The following is a 13306-nucleotide window of genomic DNA, read 5'->3' as shown; positions in this document are numbered from 1 at the left end:
ACTTATAATATATAGTAACATATTGCATGTTCTTATTTCCGAAAAATTTGACAACTGGTCACAGCTATTTGAAAATTCAACAGGAATCATTAAGGGTCGTTCCCGCTGCAGAAATTTTCTGTTGAACTCTCAACAATCCAGCAATTCAACAGCTAATCTGCTAGGCATTACCAAGTTTGCTTTTACTGTAAACCCATTTTTAAAGAAAATAAATATTATAATTGACTTGAATCGCATTATTTTAACCTACTTTATGAACAATTGAAAATTTAATAAAAATACCGCAGTACTTTTTTGACAACCGAGTATAAAAACAACTTCAAATCACTTAATATTTGATTTTGTTTTGATTAACTTTACTTTTACTGTTTTAATATCCACTAAATAAACCTTATTTGGGATATTTCCTAGAAAATACCATGAACGCAGAGTTTCCACCAACTAACCTGCAACCCTAAAAAGATTTTGGCTAATCAAGTTGGCCCTAGCAAACTGTCAAGTCATTTGGAAGCACTTGAAAAATAATTTCTTTAACAATGGACAAGAAAACGAATTACAAGCTGTGCGAACGCAACGTGGATCTCCTTAATGATCTGGAGTTCGTGGACAAACTGGTTAAGGACCTTGGATTGGAGGCAGAACCGCAGGCACGTGGCGTTATCCTAGACATGGCTTACAGTGAGTTGAAATCCGAAAGTAAAGACAAAGATTTTCAGTGATTTGCTTCAGCTTTGGCAAGGGATAAACTGGTGGAGGCCAAACGCTTCGCCACGCTGGCGAACCGTTCCACCGTGAGTGCCGAGGATCTGAAGATGGCGCAGCTGGAGCGGACCGACGAGCTGAAGGGAGAGTCCGGCCAGCAGGCGCAGAAGGTCCTGGCTCCCAACCAGGAGTCTCCGCCCATGCCGAGCACGAGCCGGGGACTATCGCTGCCCACCAGGCGCCACTGTCAGGTGGGCAAGATGGCCAATCTGAAGGACAAGGGCTTTGATCAAGCTCAAACGAAGCCGAAGACCGGAGGGCCATCCAAACCTTTGGCACTTGGTGCTGCGCTTTCGGGTGCTAGCAGCTCTAGCTCTCGTTCGGTCTTACCCGTGGCATCTTTCCTTCCCGAGGACTCTGAAATACTTTCTAGTGTTCCAAGTTCTTCTACTTCCGCTGCTGGTCCACCAGGAGCCGGTCCCCCGGTCTTTAAAAAACCACGTATCCCAAAGTAGGGTTACCAAGAATGAGTAGACTATGAACGAAACCATATTCTACACCTAAAATATGATATTTTTTCAGTTAATAAATATATCTACCTATTTATTAACAAATCGAAAGTCATCACATAGTTGTTATAGGTAATAGGTATGTAGGAAATATAGGTATACCTAGTTCTTGAATGTAAGATTGTATACACTTTCTCCTAGAGTAAAGGTAGTGAGTATTTCGAAAAATTAAACAAATGGAATTAGCGTTTCTCATTTTTGATCTTGATCACTAGCCGAGTCGATAAGTCGATGTCCATGTAAACGCTAGGATCTCGAAAACTATCAGAGCTAGAGAGCTACGATTTCAGATTGAGATTCCTTAATTTTTGATTCAGCATAAGGCCCACAACGCCAAAGTCAGTCTAGCGCCCTTATTTTTAGAGATTTTGTTATATAGTAAATGTTATAGAGTAAATACTCATCAATTGTTGTCAATTTTCATATACAATTCAAAAATATTTTCAATCGGACTGTTCAATAAAAAGTCATAAGCAATTAAAGTAAAAGTTTGTGAAACCGGTTTAAGTCGACTACATTTTAAAAGCAATAAGCTCAAATGTCTCAAATAGAGTTTACTAGTAATTTAAAAGCCCATGATTGCATCACAAATGCCCATAACGCCAAGTTCTGTTTGGCGCCCACAGTTTATAAGGTAGAAAGCTAAAATTTGACATGAAAATTCTACTAGGCTGCTTGCTTCATCCGAGGCCCACTCGAACGCACACATACGTTTTTGGCACCCAGTTTTTTAAGGATTTTTTTCAGTATACATTTAATTGTGCCAAGATTAATACCAATCGATTGACTTACCCACTCTAAGGACCATACCGCTTAAATTTGTCTGCCGCCAATGACAATCTCGCCTTGCTGCTCGCATATCTCCCTTTGGCTCCCTTTAGCTGAGTAACGGGTATCTGATAGTCGGGGCACTCGACTATAGCGTTCTTCCTTGTTGAATCTAAAAGGTTAACATTTAATATTTAGTCCCTGTAAATAATTCGTTTGCTTCAGCGGGGTGCTATTTAATCCAAATACGAAGTTGGCCAAAAAAAACAACAAATAAAAGAAGGTTCTTCTTTTAAAATGTTTTTTCAAACTATTTACGAATTTTTTAGGTATGCATAATACTATACAAACTGTTAGTTGCGTCATGTGTGACGTCAACCATTTTTAAATCAATATATGAACGGCTACTATCGGACAGTGAGTAATAATTTTGACCGAAACAATGAAGCTTACAATATTAATTCTGAGTGGTATTTTATTGTCTTACTAATTTAACACTTAAAATAGAATAATGAAATGAATAATGAAATTCTTTATGGTATGGACCACGGGTCTGGTGGGTACGCAATGACATTTTGAGTTTCATTTGTGTTTTTTGCACGGGTCAGACAATCGAATTGTGCGTGCCGACCTTTGGTTGCACGGCATTTTCGAAATGTCAGAGAACCAATAGAGATATTCCATACGCCGGCTTAATAGGAAGCTTCCGACCGCTGCTATAGATGCAATTATTAAAAAAAAGATGTTAGATTCTTGAAAACCAAGTCTAGGCCACTAGCACGTTATGGGCGTTATAGTGTTCGTAGCAAACTTTTTTTTATGTCAGTTACCATTTTTTTCTTGCATAAAAACTGTGCGCTACGTACGAAAACAAGGAATCTAAATCTGAAATCTCAACCCTCTAGCTCTTATAGTTTCCGGGATCACACCGTTGGCACTCGGCTAGTGATGCTGATCAAGAATATATGTACGAGTATATGGGGTCGAAGACGCCTCCTTCTACCTGTTACATACTCTTCCCCAAATGCAATATACACTTTTATCTAATATTTATTATATAAACATGTTGACACCAAATACTTATTCTCTACTGTATGACGTGTAAAATTAACAGCAAAGCGGGGAAACACAAGTTATCATTTTCGTGAGGCTGTTTTGGTCATAAGTCTAAATATTTCTCAGACTCGGTACTCGGGTACTCGGTATTGCACTTCCAATCGGCCATCCAGCGAGTGTGGTTCTGTTCTTTCGTTTCTCTTCTCAAAAAAATATTATTTCATTAAGAAAGCTACATATCTTTTTGTGCAGTATTAAGGTGAGTTTTTCATAGGCTTTGGTAACTGAATCCAGATAAGTTAAAGTTGTGTTTTATTGATAGAAAGAAAGAGCAAGAACGGCAAGCCAAAGTTTTAATGTACCGTGAGACTAAAATAGTCCCAATTCAACATACAAAATCTTACGACCGAATATGGGCAAATATTTTGTATAAGACATACCCGTACTTATGATCGTACTTTTAAATCGTGATCTGCGTGCACATATTTTTGTCAACTTCTACTCTCCGAAGTTAAAGTCCTTTTTTTTTAATAACTAACTAAATCGATTATTTTATAATACCGGGGACCGTAACAGTTAAACATTTTATTTTTTTAATCATTTTGTAATCGTTACCCATCACTACTTACATGTGTCATGAAATAACTTTTATTTTCTGACTTTTTTATAACTATCAGAAAATAAAGGTTATCCTCTGATCGAAAAAAAGTAAATTTCAGATATATATGTGCAGATTCTGTATTTCCTCAAAAACCGAATTGTAATGTCCAATACGCGTTTTAATACCGTTGCAGAGGGTATTCTGAAGTTTGCAACGTTTTCGACCCTATAAAGTATATGATTTTTTGATCAGAATCACTAGTCTAGTCGTTAGAGCCTTGTCCGTATGTACGTTGTTATACCCGTTACTTGCAGAGTAAAAGGATATATTAGGTACGTCGGAAAGTATGTAAATGGTATAAGGAAGCGTATGCGATCCTGTAAAGTACATAGGTTCTTGATCAGGATCACTGGCCGAGTCGAACTAGCCATGTCTACGAGTAAATGCTACATAAATAATCAATAAATAATCGAACCGATTAATAATACCGTGCAGATCTCTAGAGCTATTCAAAAATCAACGCGTTTTGTTGTATTTTAACCCCAACATGGGTTTACCTGAAAAGGGTTAGATATCCTAGGCACTTTCAAAACCCATAGAAAAGCAGGATATCTGCATGGGTCATTAGATAAGCGTTAAGTAAGATTCTCATGTTAGCTACGTAAGAAGATTGAATATGAATAAGGAAATCAGTTTGAAACAGTAACTCAGCAAATGAAGACGTCCTAACTTCTGGTAGCTCTATTCATTTTGGTCATTCGAGCCGGAATATTTACTGATTCCATTCTACTTCTGTATATCTACGAATATCAATTGTGCTATGTTTAATAAATTTGACTTTGCTTTGACCACTTTTAGTCCAAGCCGTTATAATAGAATCACTTCATGCGTATATTTTGGCTGGATTATCAATAGATTCTTTGACTTTTTGTATTAATTTACTCAACAGAGGGGCTGCGCACAGCTCTAGTTTTGGAAATATTTTCCTATTTTTGATTGGATTTACCCTGCTTTTGCTGGGTACTATTGTAACAAATCTTCCTGCTTTAGCATACACTACCGCAAATCTGCAAGTCCGTGCAGACGTGCTAATGGTCATGTCTCTATCAACTGACAAAAAAATATTAATTATATTCAGGGGTGACACAGATACCACAGACGGTTTTGGGGACGGTTGGTTTCAAAACCAACCAGCAAAAACCTTTAAACTCCGGAATCTACTGAGGTAGCTATTAGTGCTGGGCAAGCTAAAAAGTATGCGATTGCAGTTACAAGGAACTCTTTTTCACATATTTTAAGCAAGGAAATAGCAAGGAAACTGACGATACGCATAACTACTAGCATCACATTTATACTGAATACTGAACTTGGGTATATACGTTTAAAAATCTGTAAGAAATCTATTTACCGACGGATTGTCGTGATCAATGGCTCATATTCTTCGTTAAGGTTCAGCCTTCAAGAAAAAACATAAGACTAATTTCGGTTTTTAAGCGTGTATTTTTATAGAACCCATTTATGCCAACGTTTTTGAATTTGTCCAACTTTTTCAACTTTGACGAAGTGTAGCTTCTAAACTAATGATTGGAACTCAATGCTGTGTATAATAAAGTTAAAAGGCATTCTATTACCTGTAAAATGAGTCTTTAACGACTGAATTCGGTTTATCAGAACTCAAGTTAGAAAATAAAAAGTTGCCAAAAACGTTTTTTACACTTTAAAAAAATTGGTAACACACAAAAAATTTTAAGTGCCCTTTTCTTAATCAGGGAGATGTACCTTACCGGAAAACCATGGTCGCCTTAAGGGCGTATATCGTCGATTTTCTTTTGTAAACTGGTGTATTCGTTACTGTGTTTCAAATAAAATAAAGTTCAAGGGGATTTCTATTAGCACACAACACCGATGCCAGCGCTATGGCACCTAGCGGTCAGTAGCGGTACTGCTCACCGTTCCAAAGTTTGTTTAACTTAGTTATAACTTTAAAAAACATTGCGATTCTCAGCATTTAGATGGGTATTGTTCAGTAAAATCGATTTCAACTTACACTGAAAGAAAATTTTCAAACATGTGGGCGCCAGACTTTAGCGTTATCAAACAAGAATCTGTAGAATCTACACGCAAAATCCCAACCTTGTAGTTTCTATAGATTTCGAGATCTCAGAGCTAATACGGATACATGGACATGGCTAGATCGACTCGGCTAGTGTTCCTGATCAAAAATACAACCTTTCTTCTGCCTGTTACATACTTTTCGACTAGTCGTATATACTCTTTTACCCTACGAGTAACGGGTATAAAAATGAATTTGCTTAAAGGGAAAAGATTTATTATGCCAAAGCTTTGGGGATTCCCAACTAGGTATTTACATCTGATCCGATTTCTTCGTTTTTGCGTCATCAACCCCGATTGAACTCAGGATGTCGCTTTACCCGAAACGACTCAAAGCCAGCCCACTAATGACTGGGCTCCTAGTGTTGGCTCTCACCTTGGAGGATGTTCATGCCAAGTGGAGGATTATGTTTAACATTTTTGGGGGCGGAAAGACCTCTTCGCTCCCTCGAACGCCGGTTAGACTGCCGCCCTCGATACCATCTTTCCACTTGGATACTGTAGGGCTGAGCTACCGAGGTAGACCTCATTCGCAGCCGTCAGTCCCTGACTTGCCAATTGGATGGAACATCCCTATGAAGCCCCAAATTCCGTTGGGCGGTACTCACACCAACATTTACGACCGTCCGCCGACCTACAATCCGTTCTTCAAATCTGGAGCCACGCAAAGCCTTTCTGTAGAAGGGGACAGTTTCGGCTCAAGACGATTCGTATTCGGATCTCATTTCCAGCCCTTAGACCCCATATACGAGCGCCTGCTGACCTATAATTCGGCTTCCAAGTCTGTAGCCCCACAAGCGCAAAGAAATAGGAAGCGCAAAAGAATAGGAAAAGGAAGGAAATCACATCCTGGAAAAGACGGCACTTCCAGTTCAAGTGATTTCGACTTTGATGAACTTTTTACCGGCATTGAAAACACGGTCCGTGATATCTCCACAGATATGAACGAAACTGTTCACTATCCAGAGGCGACGCAGAGATCTGGCTTGGGATTGGGTGAGTTTCAAAGAGCCATTTGTTGCCGGAATCTCCTTACTAATTTGCATTCTTTTTTACAGACACTGGCCTCTTTCCAGGAGCATTGGGTCACTCACTTACTCCCACCCATAACCGAGAAGAAGAGCTTGGCGAAGGTAAGGGCGGAGAAGACAAGAATATCAGCATACCCACCACCAGTGCCTTGGGATTGGACGAAACGGAGTCAACTACCGAAGAAACCCAAGAAGCGTCTACTTTTTGGCTGCCAGTTGCAAGTTCAGCCCCTGCTTGTATAACCCGGGACATTCTTAGAATACCTCTACCTCACCGAAGTGATCCCTCCAGGATGGCAGAACAGATCTTTGGAAATGTAAGCATCATCTCAGTGATCATTACTCTGCTTGAGTCCTTTTGAGAAGAGATATCCCCATCAGGCAGACAGGTGTGGAATAAAACGGAAAATAGGAAAAAATATTCCTTAATTAGGTACAGATAACAGGACAAAAGGACAGATTTCTGAAAAAAAAACAAGGTACCACATAACCCTTATATGTGAAGCAGAAAACATTTTGGATATTCCCCAAACGGTTAAATTGCTGAGTTTTGGTCAGCTGTGTATCAGCTGCTCCAGACAAACTCTATTTTCAGAAACCTAAGCTATTCAACAGCCTTGAGGTTGTCACCTTGTTTCATTAAAAAGCTATGGAAACTCTTTAACATTTTAGTACCACCAGTAAGCATTACATACTTTAAAATCAAATGAAAACGTATTCTTTATTTATTCTTGCCTTGTTAATAATTTTATTCATTAACTTATAATATATAATAACATATTGCATGTTCTTATTTCCGAAAACTTTGACAACTGGTCACAGCTATTTGAAAATTCAACAGGAACCATTAAGGGTCGTTCCCGCTGCAGAAATTTTCTGTTGTTCTCAACAATCCAGCAATTCAACAGCTAATCTGCTAGGCATTACCAAGTTTGCTTTTACTGTAACCCCATTTTTAAAGAGAATAAATATTATAATTGACTTGAATCACATTATTTTAACCTACTTTATGAACAATTGAAAATTTAATAAAAATACCGCAGTACTTTTTTGACAACCGAATACAAAACAACTTGAAATCACTTAATATTTGATTTTGTTTTGGTTAACTTTACTGCACTGTTTTAATATCCACTAAATAAACCTTCTTTGGGATTATTCCTGGAAAATACCATAACTGCAGAGTTCCCACCAGCTAACCTGCAACCCTAAAAAGATTTTGGCTAGTCAAGTTGGCCCTAGCAAACTGTCAAGTCATTTGAAAGCACTTGAAAAATAATTCCTTTAACGATGGACAAGAAAACGAATTACAAGCTGTGCGAACGCAACGTGGACCTCCTTAATGATCTGGAGTTCGTGGACAAACTGGTTAAGGACCTTGGATTGGAGGCAGAACCGCAGGCACGTGGCGTTATCCTAGACCTGGCTTACAGTGAGTTAAAATCCGAAAGTAAAGCAAAGATTTTCAGTGATTTGCTTCAGCTTTGGCAAGGGACAAACTGGTGGAGGCCAAACGCTTCGCCACGCTGGCGAACCGTTCCACCGTGAGTGCCGAGGATCTGGAGATGGCGCAGCTGGAGCGGACCGACGAGCTGAAGGGAGAGTCCGGCCAGCAGGCGCAGAAGGTCCTGGCTCCCAACCAGGAGTCTCCGCCCATGCCGAGTACGAGCCGGGGACTATCGCTGCCCATAAGGCGCCACTGTCAGGTGGGCAAGATGGCCAATCTGAAGGACAAGGGCTTTGATCAAGCTCAAACGAAGCCGAAGACCGGAGGGCCATCCAATCCTTTGGCACTTGGTGCTGCGCTTTCGGGTGCTAGCAGCTCTAGCTCTCGTTCGGTTCCAAGTTCTTCTACTTCCGCTGCTGGTCCACCAGGAGCCGGTCCCCCGGTCTTTAAAAAACCACGTATCCCAAAGTAGGGTTACCAAGAATGAGTAGACTATGAACGAAACCATATTCTACACCTAAAATATGATATTTTTTCAGTTAATAAATATATCTACCTATTTATTAACAAATCGAAAGTCATCACATAGTTGTTATAGGTAATAGGTATGTAGGAAATATAGGTATACCTAGTTCTTGAATGTAAGATTGTATACACTTTCTCCTAGAGTAAAGGTAGTGAGTATTTCGGGAAAATTAAACAAATGGAAGGAGCGTTTCTCATTTTTGATCTTGATCACTAGCCGAGTCGATAAGTCGATGTCCATGTAAACGCTAGGATCTCGGAAACTATCAGAGCTAGAGAGCTACGATTTCAGATTGAGATTCCTTAATTTTTGATTCAGCATAAGGCCCACAACGCCAAAGTCAGTCTAGCGCCCTTATTTTTAGAGATTTTGTTATATAGTAAATGTTATAGAGTAAATACTCATCAATTGTTGTCAATTTTCATATACAATTCAAAAATATTTTCAATCGGACTGTTCAATAAAAAGTCATAAGCAATTAAAGTAAAAGTTTGTGAAACCGGTTTAAGTCGACTACATTTTAAAAGCAATAAGCTCAAATGTCTCAAATAGAGTTTACTAGTAATTTAAAAGCCCATGATTGCATCACAAATGCCCATAACGCCAAGTTCTGTTTGGCGCCCACAGTTTATAAGGTAGAAAGCTAAAATTTGACATGAAAATTCTACTAGGCTGCTTGCTTCATCCGAGGCCCACTCGAACGCACACATACGTTTTTGGCACCCAGTTTTTTAAGGATTTTTTTCAGTATACATTTAATTGTGCCAAGATTAATACCAATCGATTGACTTACCCACTCTAAGGACCATACCGCTTAAATTTGTCTGCCGCCAATGACAATCTCGCCTTGCTGCTCGCATATCTCCCTTTGGCTCCCTTTAGCTGAGTAACGGGTATCTGATAGTCGGGGCACTCGACTATAGCGTTCTTCCTTGTTGAATCTAAAAGGTTAACATTTAATATTTAGTCCCTGTAAATAATTCGTTTGCTTCAGCGGGGTGCTATTTAATCCAAATACGAAGTTGGCCAAAAAAAAAAACAAATAAAAGAAGGTTCTTCTTTTAAAATGTTTTTTCAAACTATTTACGAATTTTTTAGGTATGCATAATACTATACAAACTGTTAGTTGCGTCATGTGTGACGTCAACCATTTTTAAATCAATATATGAACGGCTACTATCGGACAGTGAGTAATAATTTTGACCGAAACAATGAAGCTTACAATATTAATTCTGAGTGGTATTTTATTGTCTTACTAATTTAACACTTAAAATAGAATAATGAAATGAATAATGAAATTCTTTATGGTGTGGACCACGGGTCTGGTGGGTACGCAATGACATTTTGAGTTTCATTTGTGTTTTTTGCACGGGTCAGACAATCGATGTGTGCGTGCCGACCTTTGGTTGCACGGCATTTTCTAAATGTCAGAGAACCAATAGAAATATTCCATACGCCGGCTTAATAGGAAGCTTCCGACCGCTGCTATAGATGCCATTATTAAAAGCAAAAAAGGGATTAGATTCTTGAAAATTAAGACTAGGCTAACCCTTTAAAAAACTCAACGAAGAAGAACGTTATTGTCGAGTGCCCCGACTATCAGATACCCGTAACTCAGCTAAAGGGAGCAAAAGGGAGAAAAAGATGTACAAGCAGCACGTTATGGGTGTTAGAGTGGGCTTTGCAAACTTTTTTTAGGTCAATCGAGACGTACATACATGTCAGTTAAAATTTTTTTATAGCATCAAACCTGTGGGCGTTATAATGGGCATGGCAGTTCGCGTAACTAACTTACGCTGCGAACAAAAACAAGGAATCTAAATCTGAAATCTCAACCCTATAGCTCTTATAGTTTCCGGGATCACAGCGTTCGCACTCGAACTTGATGCTGATCAAGAATATATATGGGGTCGAAGACGCTCCCTTCAACCTGTTATATATTTTTCCCCAAATGCAATATACCCTTTTATCTAATATATAATATATAAACATGTTGACGCCAAATGTTTCTTCACGGGGTACTGTATGACACGTAAAATTAACAACACAAGATATCATTTTCGGGAGGCTGTTTTGCTCATAAGTCTAAATATTTCTCAGACTTATGGGTACTCGGTATTGCATTTCCAATCGGCCATCCAGCGAGTGTGGTTCTGTTCTTTCGTTTCTCTTCTCAAAAAAATCTTATTTCATTAAGAAAGCTACATATCTTTATGTGCAGTATTAAGGTGACTTTTATAGGCTTTGGTAAATAAATCAAGATATGTTAAAGTTGTTTTTTATTGATAGAAAGAAAGAGCAAGAACGGCAAGCCAAAGTTGTAATGTACCGTGAGACTAAAATAGTCTCAATTCAACATACAAAATCTAACGACCGCATATGGGCAAATATTTTGGTATATATATACCCGTATAAGATATACCTGTACTTATGATCGTACTTTTAAATCGTGATCTGCGTGCACATATGTATTTTTTTTCAACTTCTACTTTCCGAAGTTTAAGTCCTTTTTTTAATATACATATATATATATATCGCTTATTTTATAATACCAGGGACCGTAACAGTTATAACTTTTTTTTGTAATCGTTACCCATCAAATAGTGATGGTGATGATGATGTGTCATGAAATAACTTTTATTTTCTGACATTTTTATAACTATCAGAAAATAAAGGTTATCGTCTGATCGAAAAAAAAGTCAATTTCAGATATATATGTGCAGATTCTGTATTTCCTCAAAAACCAAATTGTAATGTCCAATACGCGTTTTAATACCGTTGCAGAGGGTATTCTGAAGTTTGCAACGTTTTCGACCCTATAAAGTATATGATTTTTGATCAGAATCACTAGTCTAGTCGTTATAGCCTTGTCCGTATGTACAGGATGAAAGTATCCCAAAAGTCTTAGTGGGAACGCTAATAAATTAAAATATCAGGATCGTTTTTATACCCGTTACTTGCAGAGTAAAAGGATATATTAGGTACGTCGGAAAGTATGTAAATGGTATTAGGAAACGTTTGCGATCCTGTAAAGCACATAGGTTCTTGATCAGGCTCACTGGCCGAGTCGAACTAGCCATGTCTACGAGTAAATGCTACATAAATAATCAATAAATAATCGAACCGATTAATAATACCGTGCAGATCTCTAGAACTGTTCAAAAATCAACGCGTTTTGTTGTATTTTACAATGAAGTCATAAACTGTAACCCGAACATGGGTTTACCTGAAAAGGGTTAGATATCCTAGGCACTTTCAAAACCCAAAGATAAGCAGGAATGTCTGCGTGGGTCATTAGATAAGCGTAAATGTAAGATTCTCATGTTAGCTACGTAAGAAGATTGAATATGAATAAGGAAATCAGTTTGAAACACTAACTCAGCAAATGAAGACGTCCTAACTTTTGGTAGCTCTATTCATTTTGGTCATTCGAGCCGGAATATTTTCTGATCCCATTCTACTTCTGTATATCTAAGAATATCAATTGTCCTATGTTTAATAAATTTGACTTTGCTTTGACCACTTTTAGTCAAAGCCGTTATAATAGAATCACTCCATGCGTATATTTTGGCTGGATTATCAATAGTTTCTTTGACTTTTTGTATTAATTTACTCAACAGAGGGGCTGCGCACAGCTCTAGTTTTGGAAATATTTTCCTAATTTTTTTCCTACTACCCTGCTTTTGCTGGGTACTATTGTAACAAATCTTCCTGCTTTAGCATACACTACCGCAAATCTGCAAATCCGTGCAGACGTGCTAATGGTCATGTCTCTATCAACTGACAAAATAATATTAATTATATTCAGGGGTGACACAGATACCACAGATAGTTTTGGGGACGGTTGGTTTAAAACCAAGCAGCTAAAACCTTTAAACTCACAGAATCTACAGAGCTAGCTTTTAGTGCTGGTCAAGCTAAAAAGTATGCGATTGCAGTTTCAAGGAATCCTTTTTCATATATTTTAAGCAAGGAAATAGCAAGGAAACTGACGATATGCATAACTACTTGGACCACATTCATACGTTCCCCAACTCTGAAAGTTTAAAATAATGTTTAACGGCCGCTGCTCCCGAATACTAAACTTGGGTATATACGTTTAAAAATCTGTAAAAAATCTATTTACCGACGGATTGTCGTGATCAATGGCTCATATTCTTCGTTTAGGTTTAGTCTTCAAGAAAAAAAATAAGACCAATTTCGGTTTTTAAGCGTGTATTTTTATAGAACCCATTTATGCGAACGTTTTTGCATTTGTCCAACTTTTTCAACTTTGACGAAGTGTATGTAGTTTCTAAACTAATGATTGGAACTCAATGCTGTGTATAATAAAGTTAAAAGGCATTCTATTACCTGTAAAATGAGTCTTTGACGACTGAATTTGGTTTATCAGAACTCAAGTTAGAAAATAAAAAATTGCGTAAAACGTTTCTTACACTTTAAAAAAAATTGGTAACATACAAATAATTTTAAGAGCCCCTCTCTTAACCAGGG

General features: G+C 38.1%; 3 protein-coding genes across 3 annotated transcripts; all 3 read left to right on the top strand.

Moving 5' to 3' along the window:
* The first annotated feature begins 482 nt into the window (after positions 1-482).
* On the top strand, positions 483-1316 carry LOC136117819 (transcription initiation factor TFIID subunit 9B-like). Its single transcript, XM_065868843.2, has 2 exons — positions 483-678; positions 730-1316. Exons 1-2 carry the CDS (start codon positions 537-539, stop codon positions 1215-1217), a joined length of 630 nt encoding a protein of 209 aa, XP_065724915.2. The 5' UTR covers positions 483-536; the 3' UTR covers positions 1218-1316.
* A 4774-nt stretch (positions 1317-6090) lies between these two features.
* LOC136117734 (uncharacterized) lies at positions 6091-7586 on the top strand. Its single transcript, XM_065868702.2, has 2 exons — positions 6091-6804; positions 6867-7586. Exons 1-2 carry the CDS (start codon positions 6117-6119, stop codon positions 7199-7201), a joined length of 1023 nt encoding a protein of 340 aa, XP_065724774.2. The 5' UTR covers positions 6091-6116; the 3' UTR covers positions 7202-7586.
* Positions 7587-8064: 478 nt separating this feature from the next.
* LOC139352321 (transcription initiation factor TFIID subunit 9B-like) lies at positions 8065-8857 on the top strand. The gene is made up of 2 exons (XM_070994422.1): positions 8065-8271; positions 8322-8857. Exons 1-2 carry the CDS (start codon positions 8130-8132, stop codon positions 8756-8758), a joined length of 579 nt encoding a protein of 192 aa, XP_070850523.1. The 5' UTR covers positions 8065-8129; the 3' UTR covers positions 8759-8857.
* Positions 8858-13306: the final 4449 nt, after the last annotated feature.

Source organism: Drosophila suzukii, chromosome 2L (genome assembly GCF_043229965.1).
Source record: "Drosophila suzukii chromosome 2L, CBGP_Dsuzu_IsoJpt1.0, whole genome shotgun sequence".
Lineage (NCBI taxonomy): Eukaryota > Metazoa > Arthropoda > Insecta > Diptera > Drosophilidae > Drosophila > Drosophila suzukii.
The sequence above is the reverse complement of the archived record's forward strand: the minus strand, read 5'-3'. Positions and strand labels throughout refer to the sequence as shown.